The sequence below is a fragment of the Thalassophryne amazonica genome, chromosome 15 (genome assembly GCF_902500255.1).
Source record: "Thalassophryne amazonica chromosome 15, fThaAma1.1, whole genome shotgun sequence".
NCBI classification, from domain to species: domain Eukaryota; kingdom Metazoa; phylum Chordata; class Actinopteri; order Batrachoidiformes; family Batrachoididae; genus Thalassophryne; species Thalassophryne amazonica.
In genome coordinates, this window is record NC_047117.1 from 1415229 (window position 1) to 1432923 (window position 17695).

The 17695-nt window shown below is 39.8% G+C and overlaps 1 protein-coding gene across 1 annotated transcript in view; it reads left to right on the top strand.

Annotated features, from left to right (window-relative positions):
- The window catches only part of opn6a (opsin 6, group member a), a 91091-nt gene extending 88962 nt beyond the window's left edge, over window positions 1-2129 (top strand). Inside the window, exon 6 of the mRNA XM_034189188.1 lies at window positions 1563-2129. Within this exon, the coding sequence (XP_034045079.1) occupies window positions 1563-2039 (477 nt within the window). The 3' untranslated portion in view covers window positions 2040-2129. The remainder of the gene's footprint in view (window positions 1-1562) is intronic.
- Window positions 2130-17695: the final 15566 nt, after the last annotated feature.

Below are 17695 nucleotides of genomic sequence, written 5' to 3' on the forward strand. Positions count from 1 at the left end.
GCATATCTCACCCGTGTTGGCCTCCCTTCATTGGCTTCCTGTTAATGCTAGAATAGAATTTAAAATTCTTCTTCTTACTTATAAGGTTTTGAATAATCAGGTCCCATCTTATCTTAGGGACCTCATAGTACCATATTACCCCATTAGAGCGCTTCGCTCTCAGACTGCGGGCTTACTTGTAGTTCCTAGGGTTTGTAAGAGTAGAATGGGAGGCAGAGCCTTCAGCTTTCAGGCTCCTCTCCTGTGGAACCAGCTCCCAATTCAGATCAGGGAGACAGATACCCTCTCTACTTTTAAGATTAGGCTTAAAACTTTCCTTTTCGCTAAGGCTTATAGTTAGGGCTGGATCGGGTGACCCTGGACCATCCCTTGGTTATGTTGCTTTAGACGTAGACTGTGTTTCATAATTATTGTATGGCCTTGCCTTGCAATGTGGAGCGCCTTGGGGCAACTGTTTGTTGTGATTTGGCGCTATACAAGAAAAAAGTTGATTGATTGATTGATTTCAGTCTTATCAGTGTTTAAAAGTAGGAAGTTTCTAGACATCCAACTTCTCACTGCTGCAAAGCAATCTTCTAAGGATTTTATGTGAACGAGATTACCAGCAGTTATCAGCATGTATAACTGAGTATCATCTGCATAGCAGTGAAAGGTAATCCCAGAATGCCCCAATATGTGCCAAAGGGGTGCTATATAAAGGGAGAAAAGCAGGGGACCTAAGACAGACCCCTGCGGAACCCCAAATTTCATGTCACTAAGGTTAGAGGTAGTGTTACTGTACAAAACACAGTGAAAACGACTGGTCAAGTATGACTTCAGCCATGCAAGGGCACTCCCAGTAATCCCAAAATGATTTTCCAGCCTATCAAGTAGAATATGATGATCGACTATATCAAATGCAGCACTGAGATCTAACAGCAACAGAACTGTAGTGGTATCCGAATCCATTGTAAGCATTAGTTCAGAATACTGTTTCCAGACTTTTGACACACACTAGAAAGTTTGACCATATTACACCTGTTCTGGCACCCCTCCATTGGCTACCTGTCTCTGTGAGATCAGACTTTAAGGTCCCGGGCTTTGCGCTCATCTGATGCAGGACTGCTTTGTGTCCCAAGGGTGAAGAAGAGGTCTGTAGGTCAAAGGGCCATTTCTTATCGTGCCCCAGTATTGTGGAACTGTCTCCCAGTGTCGATGAGACAGTCCGATATTGTGGACACCTTCAAGTCAAGACTGAAGACATTTTTTTTTTAATCAGTGCTTTGGTTAATATAGTGTGTTATTCTGCTTTTTAATTCTTTTAAATTTTATTGTTTTAAATGTTGTTTTTAATTGTGTTTTATACTTGTTCTTAATTCACGCTAAACTGTTTTTGAACTGTTTTGTGTGAAGCGCCTTGGGGCAATGTCGTGATTTGGTGCTTTTATAAATTGAATAAAGTGAAAGCGAAATTGAAAAATTGAACACTGGAAAAACTGTCACTGTCCATATACATATGGACCTGACTGTGCATGACAAAAATTCTTTTAGGTTAAAATTTCATTTTCTTCTTTCTCATCCAGGTTTCCATAGTGATCTGTACTGCCTTCATCCTGGCATGGTCACCATATGCTGTGGTGTCCATGTGGTCTGCCTGTGGCTTCCATGTTCCAAACCTGACCAGCATCTTCACCCGCCTCTTTGCAAAGTCTGCCAGTTTCTACAATCCTCTCATCTACTTTGGTCTCAGCTCCAAGTTCCGTAAAGATGTTGCTGTTCTGCTGCCATGCACCCATGAAGCCAAAGACACAGTGAAGCTGAAACATTTCAAGCCAAAGGCTGATGCTCATGCTCGACCTGCTGCAGAAGGCAGCAGACTAAAGGCTCCTCTAAACTGGGTAGAGAAGAAGCCAAAAAATCAGCTCAACCTAGCCTCCAACCCAGACCATGGAAGGGGAAGCCTATCACACACACCTCCACCCATTCACAAGGAGATGTTCTTGATCAATGTGCCCAGCCCCTCTGCAACTGGATCTGACTTTGAATGTGAGAGATTATGAACTGAAGACAAGCACTCTGTACCAACATGCAAGGATGAAGGATGAAAAACAATGGTTGTTTTGGGGAAGCAAAAGCCAAATATACAGTGGTTGTGTGAAGCCATTTATTGTCAAACAACTGTGTTTACTCGTTTTAAATCAAAATGACAACAGAAACTACCCAAATTACCCTGATCAAGAGTTTAAATACCCCAGGTCTTCAATTCAATTCAATTCAATTCAATTTAGTCAACTTATAAAGTACCAAATCACAACAAAAGCCGTCTCAAGGCACCTCACACAGAACACTTCAATATAAAATTTAAAATAAATAAATAAAAATTCAAAAAATTCAAATACATAGTTAAAAACAGAAGTAAAAGAATAAAACAGATAAAAAATAAAAACTATTCATAAGAAAGAGAATAAAAATATGTTTTAAATCTTGACTTAAAAATGTCCGACTGCCTCACAGCCGCAGGAAGACCGTCCCACAGAGTGGGTGCACGATAAGAAAAAGTTCTTTGATCTGCTGACTTCTTCTTCACTCTGGGAACACAGAATAGTCCCACATCCTGTGACCGCAAAGCCTGGGAAGGCACGTAGGGTTTCACCAGATTGACCAGATAAGACAGCACCAGGCCATGAACAATTCATCATTCATAATTAATTTTATTGTGTGTATAAATAGGTATATACAAAGTATAATAAAAGCACACATCAATACATTAAAGTGATACAAAATTTAACACTTGTAAGAACATTAGATTTAAAATCACATCAATGACATTATTATGATTAAGAGATTAAACAGAAGCACACATTGAGCCTCAAATAATCTTAGAATTAAAATAACATTCAAATAACATTTAAATGGAGGTGGTATAATATCTGTCATAATTGGTTTTGAAGGAATTACATCAGGTGAGAGTACTATGTGCTCAGGGAGGCTGTTCCACAAATATACAACTCTATTATTAAAACTAAACTTCCTAATATTAAGACGCGATCTTTTCACCTCAACAGTGAGTTCATGACCTCTAAGGCCACTGTACCTTCGTCTAGTAAATAAAGTATTGGGGTTGACTGCCTCAAAACCATGTAAACCTTTGTGCATTTCTATTAGGTCACCCCGAACTCTGTTCTGTTCTCAGGCGTTGTTAAACCCAATTCACTTAATCTCTCCTCATAACTCAAATTTTGCACTAATTTGTACTAAAGGTACTAATTTAGTACCTTTAGTACAAATTTGTGGATTTGTGGTACTAAAGTTGGAGAGGAAATGGCGTCTCACTAATTTAGAAGATCTTCACTTAGCCTGGAAAAAGAGTCTGTTGCTCTATAAAAAAGCCCTCCGTAAAGCTAGGACATCTTACTACTCATCACTAATTGAAGAAAATAAGAACAACCCCAGGTTTCTTTTCAGCACTGTAGCCAGGCTGACAAAGAGTCAGAGCTCTATTGAGCCGAGTATTCCTTTAACTTTAACTAGTAATGACTTCATGACTTTCTTTGCTAACAAAATTTTAACTATTAGAGAAAAAATTACTCATAACCATCCCAAAGAGGGTTAGCTGCAGGATTGTCTTACAGACATAAAGACATGGATGACCTCTAATTTCCTGCTTTTAAACTCAGATAAAACTGAAGTTATTGTACTTGGCCCTGTTGTGTGGGCCGCTGAAGAGGAGGTACTGCTGGCCCACCACCACCAGAGGGCGCCCTGCCTGGAGTGCGGGCTCCAGGCACCGGAGGGCGCTGCCGCCTCACCGGAGCAGCCAGGGTGACAGCTGTCACCCATCACCTGAGACAGCTGATATCAATCAACAGGGAGGTATATCAGCAGGACGGCATCTCCACCTCATTGCCGAGATATCGCTCTACCAAGGAGGCAATGAACTCAGCCAGCCATACGGATTAATCCATTGTTGCTTGTGTGTAAAACGACTGAAGACTGAAAAGGACGTATTTGGATAAGTACTCTTATTCCCACATTACAGCGTTGTTTCTGAGTAGAGGTGGAGGTGGTGTTTTCCACCCCACGTGTTGTTGGGTGCAGTCGCACCCAAATCTGACTGTTTCTGTTCCTCGCCAGCAGTACCGGATCCGACGAGCGGAGGCAGTGATCACCTGGGAGTTCGGGACTTGGCGGCTCCAGTATTCCCGGGGTTCGGTGGCAGAGGAAATCGGGTGGTTCCGGTTCGACTTGGACAGACGTCTCCTATCGTCGAGCCTGCCCACACGACACCGTTGGAATTCGACTTGTGACCAAAATTGTAATTTGTTGTGTTTGTTGTGCATGTTCACAACAGTAAAGCTTTGTTATTTGACTTTCTTCATTGTCCGTTCATTTGCGCCCCCTGTTGTGGGTCCATGTACTGACACTTTCCCAACAGGCCCCACAAATCTTAGAAACATGGTGTCTAACCAGATCCTTACTCTGGATGGCATTACCCTGACCTCTAGTAATACTGTGAGAAATCTTGGAGTCATTTTTGATCAGGATATGTCATTCAAAGCGCATATTAAACAAATATGTAGGACTGCTTTTTTGCATTTACGCAATATCTCTAATTATCAGGTTGTCCTAAAAGTTCCCTGAAAAGCCTTCAGTTAATTCAAAATGCTGCAGCTAGAGTACTAACGGAGAGAGCATATCTCACCCATATTGGCCTCTCTTCATTGGCTTCCTGTTAATTCTAGAACAGAATTTAAAATTCTTCTTCTTACTTATAAGGTTTTGAATAATCAGGTCCCATCTTATCTTAGGGACCTCATAGTACCATATCACCCCAATAGAGCGCTTCGCTCTCAGACTGCAGGCTTATTTGTAGTTCCTAGGGTTTGTAAGAGTAGAATGGGAGGCAGAGCCTTCAGCTTTCAGGCTCCTCTCCTGTGGAACCAGCTCCCAATTCAGATCAGGGAGACAGACACCCTCTCTACTTTTAAGATTAGGCTTAAAACTTTCCTTTTTGCTAAAGCTTATAGCTAGGGCTGGATCAGGTGACCCTGAACCATCCCTTAGTTATGCTGCTATAGACTTAGACTGCTGGGAGGTTCCCATGATGCACTGAGTGTTTCTTTCTCTTTTTGCTCTGTATGCACCACTCTGCATTTAATCATTAGTGATTGATCTCTGCTCCCCTCCACAGCATGTCTTTTTCCTGGTTCTCTCCCTCAGCCCCAACCAGTCCCAGCAGAAGACTGCCCCTCCCTGAGCCTGGTTCTGCTGGAGGTTTCTTCCTGTTAAAAGGGAGTTTTTCCTTCCTACTGTCGCCAAGTACTTGCTCACAGGGGGTCGTTTTGACCATTGGGGTTTTTACGTAATTATTGTATGGCCTTGCCTTACAATATAAAGCGCCTTGGGGCAACTGTTTGTTGTGATTTGGCGCTATATAAATAAAATTGATTGAATTGATTGATTAATTTGGTTGCATATCTTTGCACCTTTTCTAGCAACAATTTATCTTTTCCAAAATATGGTGACCATACTTGTATGCAATACTCAAGATGTGGGTGTACATAGCTTTTATACAAAACCATAAATGACTCTTTGTCATTAAATGTAAATGCTCTCTTGATCATGCCTAGCACACAATTAGCCTTAGCAGCAGCCTTGGCTATGTATTTAGAAAAAGACAATTTGTTGGTAACTAATACACCTAAAATCTTTCTCTTCACTTACAGGATTTAACATGTTGCCATTCAGGAAATATTCATGACATGGATTTTGATGACCTACATGTAATACTTTACACTTACCTTCATTGAACCCTAACAGCCATTGTTTTGACCATAACATTAAATTATCAATATCTTTTTGTAAATTTGCTGAGTCTACTAGGGACAACATTGGATGATACACCATGTTGTCATCTGCAAAGAGCTTACATTTGGTTGATATTGCACCAGGCAAGTCATTAATAAATAGTAAAAATAGGACCGGCCCTAGGACCGATCCTTGTGGAACACCACTAGTTACACTCAACCATTTAGACTTTGCACTGTTAACACATACTCACAGTTTCCTGTCTCTAAGGAAATCTTCAACCTAGTAACAAAATTTACCAACAATAACATAACTCTGTAGTTTATAAATTAATCTAGCATAAGGTACCAAATCAAAGGCTTTTTTGAAATCTAAATATAACACATCAAATGGTAAGCCCTCATCATAAAATGTGGTCCACTCTTCTAGTGTGGTAAGCAAATTAGTGAGACAGGATCTACCATTCCTAAAACCATGCTGTTCATCACACAGCTTATTAATAGTGTGAGTAACAATGCTATCTTACACGTTTTTCACAAATCTTACATACTTGAGAAGTGAGACTTACTGGCCTATAGTTTCTCGTTATACACTTGTCCCCCTTCTTAAAAATGGGGATCACATTAGCAGACTTCCAGATATCAGGTATTTTACTTTGGTCAAAAGACTGTCTAAAAATACAAAACAAAGGAAAGTATAATTTGTCTGCACATTCCTGAAAGACACATGGGTGGATCTCATCCGGACCCATAGCTTTGTTTGGATTGGTTATAAGTAACAATTTCTTAACATCATTAGGTGTAAAAATATGTTATCAAGAATGGTTTCATCTCCCATTCTATTAAATACAAAAGGTTCTGAAACATCTTCTCCATATATACAATCGTTAAACCAAATCAAACTTTTATCGTCCTCATGGACAAACACTGATTGAAAGAAACTGTTCAATTCATTTGCTATATCACAATCATTATTAACATCGTCACCATTGATATTTCTAAGTTTGGTAATGGATGATCTAGACTTTGTCTTACTGTTCACATACAGTAGTGTTCAGAATAATAGTAGTGCTATGTGACTAAAAAGATTAATCCAGGTTTTGAGTATATTTCATATTGTTACATGGGAAACAAGGTACCAGTAGATTCAGTAGATTCTCACAAATCCAACAAGACCAAGCATTCATGATATGCACACTCTTAAGGCTATGAAATTGGGCTATTAGTTAAAAAAGTAGAAAAGGGGGTGTTCACAATAATAGTAGTGTGACATTCAGTTAGTGAGTTAATCAATTTTGTGGAACAAACAGGTGTGAATCAGGTGTCCCCTATTTAAGGATGAAGCTAGCACCTGTTGAACATGCTTTTCTCTTTGAAAGCCTGAGGAAAATGGGACGTTCAAGACATTGTTCAGAAGAACAGTGTAGTTTGATTAAAAAGTTGATTGGAGAGGGGAAAACTTATACGCAGGTGCAAAAAAATTATAGGCTGTTCATCTACAATAATCTCCAATGCTTTAAAATGGACAAAAAAAAAACAAAAAAAAAAAAAACACAGACGCGTGGAAGAAAACGGAAAGCAACCATCAAAATGGATAGAAGAATAACCAGAATGGCAAAGGCTCACCCATTGATCAGCTCCAGGATGATCAAAGACAGTCTGGAGTTACCTGTAAGTGCTGTGACAGTTAGAAGATGCATGTGTGAAGCTAATTTATTTGCAAGAATCCCCCGCAAAGTCCCTCTGTTAAATAAAAGATGTGCAGAAGAGGTTACAATTTGCCAAAGAACACATCAACTGGCCTAAAGAAAAATGGAGGAATATTTTGTGGACTGATGAGAGTACAATTGTTCTTTTTGGGTCCAAGGGCCACAGACAGTTTGTGAGACAACCCCCAAACTCTGAATTCAAGCCACAGTTCACAGTGAAGACAGTGAAGCATGGTGGTGCAAGCATCATGATATGGGCATGTTTCTCCTACTATGGTGTTGGGCCTATATATCGCATACCAGGTATCATGGATCAGTTTGGATATGTCAAAATACTTGAAGAGGTCATGTTGCCTTATGCTGAAGAGGACATGCCCTTGAAATGGGTGTTTCAACAAGACAATGACCCCAAGCACACTAGTAAACCAGCAAAATCTTGGTTCCAAACCAACAAAATTAATGCCTCGCAGATGTGAAGAAATCATGAAAAACTGTGGTTATACAACTAAATACTAGTTTAGTGATTCACAGGATTGCTAAAAAAGCAGTTTGAACATAATAGTTTTTAGTTTGTAGTGTCAACAGCAGATGCTACTATTATTGTGAACACCCCCTTTTCTACTTTTTTTTTTTACTAATAGCCCAATTTCATAGCCTTAAGAGTGTGCATATCATGAATGCTTGGTCTTGTTGGATTTATGAGAATCTACTGAATCTACTGGTACCTTGTTTCCCATGTAACAATAAGAAATATACTCAAAACCTGGATTAATCTTTTTAGTCACATAGCACTACTATTATTCTGAACACTACTTACATATCGAAAGCCTTACTGTTTTTCTTAACACGTTTACAAAGATTCTTTTCGTACTCTCTTAGCCTTTCTTACTTTTCTATTAACAGCATTTCTTTCCTTTACAAACTCTTGATATCTAACATATGATCTACTGTTCTGATATCTCTTCCAAGCAAAGTATTTCCTTCTTACACTCTTAAGTGCTGCATTAAACCATGGAGGATTAATTTTACTACCATAGTTATTCTTAACCAAAGGTACACATTCATTTACAATTTCAACAATATGGTTCTGAAAACCATTCCAGAAAGAAAACAACTTTATAAGTCAATAACAAAACCTTAAAATCTGCTCTCACAGAGACAGGGAGCCAGTGTAAAGATGCCAGAAGGGGTGTGATATGTTCAAACCTTCTGCTTTGTATCAAAAGTCTGGCAGCAGCAGCGTTTTGAACCAGCTGAAGACCCCTAATGCTGGACTGTGGTAACCCTGAAAATAGGACATTACAATAATCTAATCTAGAAGAAACAAAAGCATGAATCAGAATATCAGCATCAGCCATAGACAGGATGGGGCAGGTCCTTGCTATATTTGGCAGATGGAAAAAAGCAGTCCTAGTAACATCCCTGATATGGAGGTCAAAGGACAACGTGGGGTCCCAAAGTACCCCGAGGTTCCTCAGCAGTTCTTAATACAGTGTATTGCCCCCTTTAACAACAACGGCATCTTGGAGTCTTTTGTGGTCATTGTGGATGAGGCTCTTTATTTTCTCTGATTATAAAGCTGCCCATTCTTCTTGGCCAAAAGCCTCCAGTTGCTGTAAATTCCTGGGCTGTCTTGCATGGACTGCACATTTGAGCTCTCCTTGAGTGGCTCAATGATATTGAGGTCAGGAGACTGAGATGGCCACTCCAGAACCTTCACTTTATTCTGCTGTAGCCAATGACAGGTCAACGTTGCCTTGGATCATTGTCATGTTGGAACATCCAAGTACATCCCATGCTCAGCTTCTGGGCTGATAAGTGCATATTTTCCTCCAGTATTTACTGACACATGCTGCATTCATCCTGCCATCAGTTTTGACCAGGTTTTCTGTGCCTTTGTAGCTCACACATCCCCAAAACATCAGCGATCCACCTCCGTGTTTCACAGCAGGAATGATGTACCTTTCATCATTGGCCTTGTTAACTCCTCTCCAAATGTAACATTTTTATCTCTCTGTCTGAGGTATGGACGATGGACAGATCCAAACTGAAGGGCCCGGATGGACTGTAAGGTGGAAGGACTGTGGCTGGTGCTACATGCTGCAGTCTGCAATTGAAAGTGACCCTGTTGCGGGGACAGGCCCACTGACAGCATGGACGACCCTTGCCTGTGGTGCTGATGCCTGTGTGGACCTCTCATCTTCTTTATATTTGTTTTTCTGTTTTCTGTTTCTTCAGCTTTGTAAAACTTTGCAAAACCTTGTAATTGTTAGAATGGCTTAAGCAGTGGGTCACCCCTTTGAGTCTGGTTTGCTTGAGATTTCATCCTCAATATCATCAGAGGGAGTTTTTCCTTAACACTGTCGCCTGTGTTCTTGCTCTGAGGGTTAGTAAAGTTAGACCTTACTTGTGTGAAGTGCCTTGAGGCAGCTCTGTTGTGATTTGGCGCTGTGTAAATTAAATAAATTGAAATTAAATTGATATTAGAATTATGGTTGTGGCCAAAAAGTTCAATTTTGGTCTCATCACTCCAAATGACTTTGTTCTCTGTGCTGTTTGGCATATTGTAAGTGGGATACTTCATGACATTTGTGTAGTAATTTTTTTTAGAGAGTCCTGTATTTCAGCTGAAGTTATTTGTGGGTTTTTCTTTGCATCCCAAACAATTTTCCTGGCAGTTGTTGCTTAAGGTTTTGTTGGGCTACTTGACTGTGATTTGTTTCTAACAGAATCCCTCATTTTCCACTTCTTAATTAGAGTTTGACCACTGCTGATTGTCATTCTCAGTCCCTTGGATATCTTTTTTGTCATCCCATTCCTGTTTTATGCAGTTCAGTTACCTTTTCTCTGACAGTTCTTTTGCTTTCCCTATGACCCAGAAAAACAGAAACTTCAGTGCAGCACTGGATGAAAGATGCAAGGGTCTGTTGGAAGCCCAGAAACTCACTTACCTTTTATATATATATATATATATATATATATATATATATATATATATATATATATATATATATATATATATATATATATATATATATATATATATATATATATATATATATATATATATATATATACATACACACACACACACACACACACACACACACACACACTGATTACAATCAAACAGATCACAGGTGAGGATGGTTACCTTTTGTAGCCATTCAAACCCATTTGTTTCAAACCCATTTGTGTCAACTTGTGTGCATGTTATCAGGCCAAAATCACCAGCGTATGTAAACTTTTGATCAGAGTCATTTGGTTAGTTTCTGTTGTCATTATGATTTATAAAGCATAAACCCAGTGGTTTGACAACAAATGGCTTCACACAACCACTAACCATGAGTGAAAAAAAGGTTTTGTGTTATCATTCATATTCTGTGAAAAATGGGCAAAAATAAATAAATAAATATAAAATTCTGCCATGGAATGTAAACTTATGAGCACAACTGTATATATTTGGCATTTGCTTCCCAAAAACAAGCACTGTTTAGAGTTCAGGCTGATTTCTACAGTATACAAATAATGAATGTTTATGAGTTCAATGGTACAAATATTTCATGAGGTGAAAGCTGGAACAAACCATTCAACGAGGCAAAGCCAAGGTGAATGGTTTGTTCCAGCTTTCACCGAATGAAATATCCGTTCCATTGAAATAATGTAAAAACATTCATTATTTGTTTTATATAATGGCTAAAATAGATCCTTGTCATTTGATATGTTATTAATTTATAAACAACAGAAAAGGGATTTACATTTTGGTGTTCCACTGCTGCTAAAGTTGAAATTGTGACGTGTAGTCCAGTGATGCTGTGCACTGACTTCAGACTTCCATAAAAAAGACTGTGTGTAGTTCCTTAGTCCAGCCAAAAATCATGTCAGCTTTTCAGCTTTTCATGTGAACAGCTCTTCATGCATCCAGACGGCTTACAGTAGAGTGGATTTTGTGTGTGTGTGTTACAAGAATTAGTACCGTCAGTTAGCTCAATCAAATCGTCATCTTGCTTGTTTCATTGTCCTGTGCGCGTGCGCGCGCACTCACACAACTGGGTCGGTGCTTGTGCATGCATGTACTACAAAAAAAGACTGTGTACATCCTCAGTGCAGCAAAAAAAAAAAAAAAAATCACATCAGAAATTGGTCCAGCTTTTCATTCTAACTTCCTGCTAACAGCCTCCACACAGTGCAGTGGATGCGTTTTGTGTGTGCGTTCATGCATGCGTTGTGTGTGTGTGTGTCATGATTTGTGGTGGCTTGGCCCTGAAGGTTGTAGGAGGCATATGCAGACTCTCAGACACAGTTGTTGGATTAAGAAAAAGGCTTTATTTGGTAAGTTGGCAACAGGTCTGGTACACAGGTTATCAGTCAATGTAGCGGAGGTACAGGCAGGTAGCAAGCTGATGCAGAGTCCAAAAAGCAAGCAACGTTCAAAATACACCGTGTCTAGGAGTTCACATGGCAGTGAGCTGTGAGCTGTGAGACTGTGAGGGCTTAATTAGGGAGCAGGTTAATCAACAGGTTGAGGTGCAGGTGTGTGGAAGGCTCTGGAAGGGGGTGTGACCGGGGAAGACAAAGGTAAGTGCAAGACAGTGCAGTGAGACAAAAGCAAAGTGAACTGGGGCAAGACAATTAGGTGACAGAAAAACCAACGGCGCAAAACGTGCCGTGTTTGACAAACCACAATAAACATGAACAAAACAAAGGGGCAAACCTAAGAACTAAGGTGGCAAGTCAAAAAGTGGAAAAACAGAAAACTAATTATTATAACTAAAACTAGAGAGGGCCTGATACAGAAAAGTGAATACAACAAAAATGGCAAAACAAGCTATTGACTGACTAGAAAATAAATGATGAACAAAAAACAAAAACGGGGACTACAGAATGCAGGTAATGCAGTGGTGGGCACAGATAACCAAAAAATTAACTTCGATATCAGATAACTGAAAAGTTATCTTTGATAAAGTTAAAACGATAAATCACCCAAAAATGTATGGGAAGTTAGAGATAACCGATAAATTCCAGTATTGTCTCTGGTACACTTGCAACTACTGACAAGCTGATTTTGAGTTTTAACACCACGATCATTTCTGGAAGCATCAAAGGTGACGACAGACACAAACAATGAATCAGCACTTCTGTCCTTGAGCGTCCTGCCCCCTGCTGGAAGCTCCAGTTTACTGCATGGCTTCCAGCACAGAAGCAAACTGAGAGGAGCCACAAAGCTCAACTCTCTACTCAAACACAATGCTGTCGTCAGGCTGAGGTCTTGGAAAATAAAGCAATGCTGAGTTATGGTTTGGTGTATAAATAAAATGAATACTGATAGAATAACTCCATTAATGTCAATTCTGTCATTTGTGCAAAGTTAAGATATAACATATATCTTTTAATGTTGAACAATGCACTAATTCTGAAGTTTTGTAACAAACAGACAGATGGCATTCTGGGTAAAATGTGCCTCTGCTAACACTGATTGGTTGACTCATTTATTCTATGTAAACCAACACGTTAATGTGAGGTATGTTGTGTGTTGGTGTTTACAGATAAATGTGCTTTTGTAAAATATGCCATTTCTTATTTGTAAAAAAAAGAGGCATTTTAAAAAAAAAAAAGCCAAGTTGTAATTAGATAACCGTCTGATATAACCGGTGTTAAAATAAATAGAACACTGCCATGATCTACTGGTGCCAGTGTGAGTTTTGGCCCTTTTTGCACAGTATCTGGACCCTCAAGATGTGACCTTCTTCTGCGAAGGGTTAGTGAAGCTTGAATATTGGTGGATGAAGTGAATTGAAGTTAAAGGAGACAGTGCTAAAAAAAAAATATGCACAAACAATCCTTCTCCTGTGATGTGATATTTTATGAGTGAAGCTGAGAATTGTTTGACGTACCTTCATATGTGTGGTTTGGTGTCAGAGATTTGTGCTGTGTGTGTTTTGTCTCACTGAATTTCAAGAAACTTTAATCTGCTATTCAGGGCACTTCAAGCAATGTAAGCTTTACAGATTTATTGTATCATTAGTTTACACAAGTTTGTAGAAATTAACCAATATGCTATATGTACAAAAACAAAACAATTCACAGATAGCAGATGGTATGGACACTAGGATTTTACAAATCTACACTTTAAATATTGCTGTAATTGTAACACATACATACACATACACTCATGAGAGAAACTACTAATACTAAATACTAAAGCTGGTGAATATTAATTCTGTAGAATCAATTTCCTTGTGGTCATGTGTACACAATGCATACTTATGTGAGGAGGAACAGGAATCTATAGATAAATATAACATGTACAACATTAACCTCTCGCTCTTTGTCTCTGCAATCATGAAAAACACCATATCAGCTTCTGATTCTTCCATCTCCACCCACAGCACATCTCACCTTGTCCTCTGTGTCTTCCTCCTCTGTCTCACCTCATCTGCATGTCCTCCCTCAGGACACCCATAAACCTCCTCTTTAGCCTGCCCTTCTCCTCCTGCCTGGTGGCGCCATCATCAGCATCCTTCTCCCTATATACCACGAGTAGCCTCCTCTGCACATGTCCAAACCATCTCAATCTCACCTTTCTGACTTTGTCTCCAAACCATCATACCTGTGCTGTCCCTTTATATTCATTCCTAATCATCTCCATCCTCATCACCCCAAAAGAAAATCACAGCATGTTTAGTTATACCAGCCGGCTCTGCCTCTTGTTTTTTTGTTAGTGCCACTGCCTCTGAGGCAGGTCTCCCATTACCAATTTTTGGCCCTGAATGATGTTTGGATTCCATATACAAGGTAATTGTGTGCTGATTGTCCACAAGAGCAGTCTGCAGTTGTGTGTCACCAGAGCATTGGCAATTAAAAGTGGCATTGAACACAACACCATGTGCTCACAATGGTACTGTCTATAGATGTGGTTGTCACAATACATTACAAAGCTAAAATGTATCTGTGTACATCTGAAAAATGTGTTCCTCTCAAGAGTGAACTTGTATATTATCAAAATCAGAATCACCTTTATTGTCATTGCACAGCAATCAGCACAACGAAATTTGCTTGTGCATCCTCAAAAACAATGCCCGCCCTCACACATAACTTACCCACACACATACTTCAATAAATATTAAGAACATCAGGAGATTTGGTGGGGGGGTGAGACAAGCTCAGAGACGTCTAAATTACACCATTCCAGTTGTCAGGACGGGCGGGAGCCCATCACCAGGAGTGGCTGGACCTGCAATGCAAACTCCCAGACAAGGTCTTGGTGTTGGAGAAATCATGGTCTTTATTCCAGACCTGGTTTCGGTACACATGTAATCAGTGTGTGTCTGATTTGTTTGTGACTGCTCGCAGTCACTGCGAGCAGTCACAAACGAGCAGGGTTCAGAGGCACAAGCAAACTCAGACATCCGGGATGAAGCAAAAGGCATGGTCGAGGTACAGAGCAAAGTTCAGAACACGGCAGGACAAAAACAGGACTGTGATGGGCGCTGGAAAGTGTACTAAGACAACAATCTGGCGAGGAAGTGAAGGACTGTGGGGTTTAAATACTTGTGGACTAATTAGTGAGAAGCGAGGGACAGGTGGTGTAAACTAGGTGCACATGAGGAACAATCTAGAAGGGGGTGTGGCTTCTGGCTAAAGAGTAAGACAGGGCAAGAGTGCAAGGAAGGGAGTGAGCAAAGTGGCGTGATGTAATAGACAAAGACACAGGAGCAGGTGCAAGAGTGTGAGTGAACAGAAACAAAACAGACTGCATCAAAGTGAGGGAAAACATAACGGCAGGTGCAGGGCGTGAACAGAAGTAACTGGGCGTAAGACCAGGAATGAAGACATGATGGGAGGTGCAGAGTGGAAACAAACGGCAAAAACAGAAATCATTGTCAGAATGTCATGCAACAACAGGAACAGACTAATAAACAGAAATCAAAACCCGATATAAAAGAACAACAGAAAACAACAGCCAACATATACAGATGAAAGCTAAATGATAATCAATGAAAACACAAACCGGCTGAACAGAACAGGACAATGGCTAAAGTATAAAAAGTAACAACATGATAAGAAAAACATAACAGAATAACTCATGATGAAAATAATTACTGATAAATCAAAGCTGAAGCAGACGGAGAACCACAACAAGGGGAAAAACAAGGGCTCAGTGCCCTGACCCGGCCAAATCCCTGACACCAGTTAGCTATATGTCTCATATTGCACTATCCCCAACAAACATAACTCATATTGCACTGATCCCACATTGTCATTGTCCCATATTGCACTTGTCCCATGCTGCACGTCCCATATTGCACATATCCCTCTAAAACATCAATTAACATTTAAAATACCCAACTTTAATAAAAACCCTTAAATATCTAAAAAACAACAACAACAAAAAAAAAACAATCCAGCATTAATAAATATACCTAAAAGTTAAAAATAGATAAAACAGCTGTTTTTTTTAGCCTTGTGTAGGGGCTTTGAAGGCCCGATAACACCTGCCGGATGGAAGCAAAGAGAAAAGGTGATGCGAGGGGCGTGTTCCATGATCCTGCAGAATACTGCTTGCTTGACGGAGGCAGCGAGTCCTAAAAATATCATCCAGTGAGGGCAGAGGGAGAGCAATGATCTCTTCTGCTGTTCTTATGACTTGTCTGATGGATTCCTTGTTGTTTTCAGAGCATTTAGCAAACCGTGCTATGATACAACAGGTTAAAACACTCTCGAAAATAAAGAAATAAATAAAAAAGAAAATAAAGCCTCTGGTGCACCTTTTTGACCACAGCAAATGTGTTTACTTCCCATTTAAGATCCTCAGTGATCCAGGTGCCAAGAAATTTAAAACAAGAGACCCTCTCTATTACCTCACCTTTAATGATTAAGAGGGAGGGGCCATCCTTGTGCTTCCTGAAGTCAACTATGATCTCTTTAGTTTTCTTTACATTCAGGGTTAGATTATGTTCTGTGCACCATTCAACTAACCTTTCAACTTCATCTGTGTAGGCTGCCTCATTGCCATTGGAGATCTGTCCCACCGCAGTGGTGTCAACAGCAAATTTTATGATGGCAAAGGCTATTCGCCCAACCGTTGGGCAGATAAATATAATGTCTTACCTTGTTCATCCAACCGTGATCGTGTATTTGGCACATTTTGTTCATCTAAACTATGTTTTTTACACCACTTTAAGGCTCTATTGTGTTGTGACAACTGGCATATGTTTGACACATTTAACGGTGCTGTCTTTAATTACTGCAAAAAAACAAACAAACAAACAAAAAAAAAAACCACCGCAATGGATGAAAGCAGACTTCAAACTTCATAAGTAACATTTAACGATGAAACAGTTTTTGAGCAAAATGCTGCTTGTAGTCTGTAAGATGGTGTTAGTTTGACACAGTTTCCTGGGTGTGATGAACCAAACAGATCACAGCCCCTCCACGGGCTGCGAACCCTCCTGCAGCCTGCAAGAAAATATCCGCCTTTTTTCCCCGCGTTGAAAGCGGAAGTGAACTTACAAGCGCGCTCATTGATTGGTTGTAGTTAGGCGTATATGCTCACGTATTTACTTTATTGAACCAACAGTTGGGCAAATAGCCACTCCATTTTATGATTGTATTTGAGGGATGGGTGGGAATGCAGTCATATATATATAGATGGAATAAAGCAATTATACATCCAGAGAAGCTTTAAAAAGGTAAATGAACAATGAGTCTTTGAACTGCACATACAATTTCAATTTATTTCATTTATATAGTGCCAAATCACAACAAAGCTGCCTCAAGTCGCTTCACACAATTAAGATCTAACCTTACCAACTGCTAGAGCAAGCACACAGGCGACAGTGATAAGAAAAAACCCCCTCTGATGATTTGAGGAAGAAACCTCAAGCAGACCAGACTCAAAGGGGTGACCGTCTGCTTGGGCCATGATACAGACACAATTGACAATAAGCGAAGTGTGCAATGCATCTGTGCATGCGTGGGTCAAACCGGGTCAAAAATTCCAACTACCAAACTCACACCGCTCCCATTGAATTTCGTATACAGTAGCATTAGCGGACTGTAAAAGTTAAGGCTTACAGGGATTGTTTAAAAGGCTTTAAGTCTTAAGCGACACATACAATAATGAAAGGGGCGCATTGTGCTGTTTTCAAATGCTCGAACGGAATTTATAGGCTTGAAAGTTGGCTGAAAACACATTAT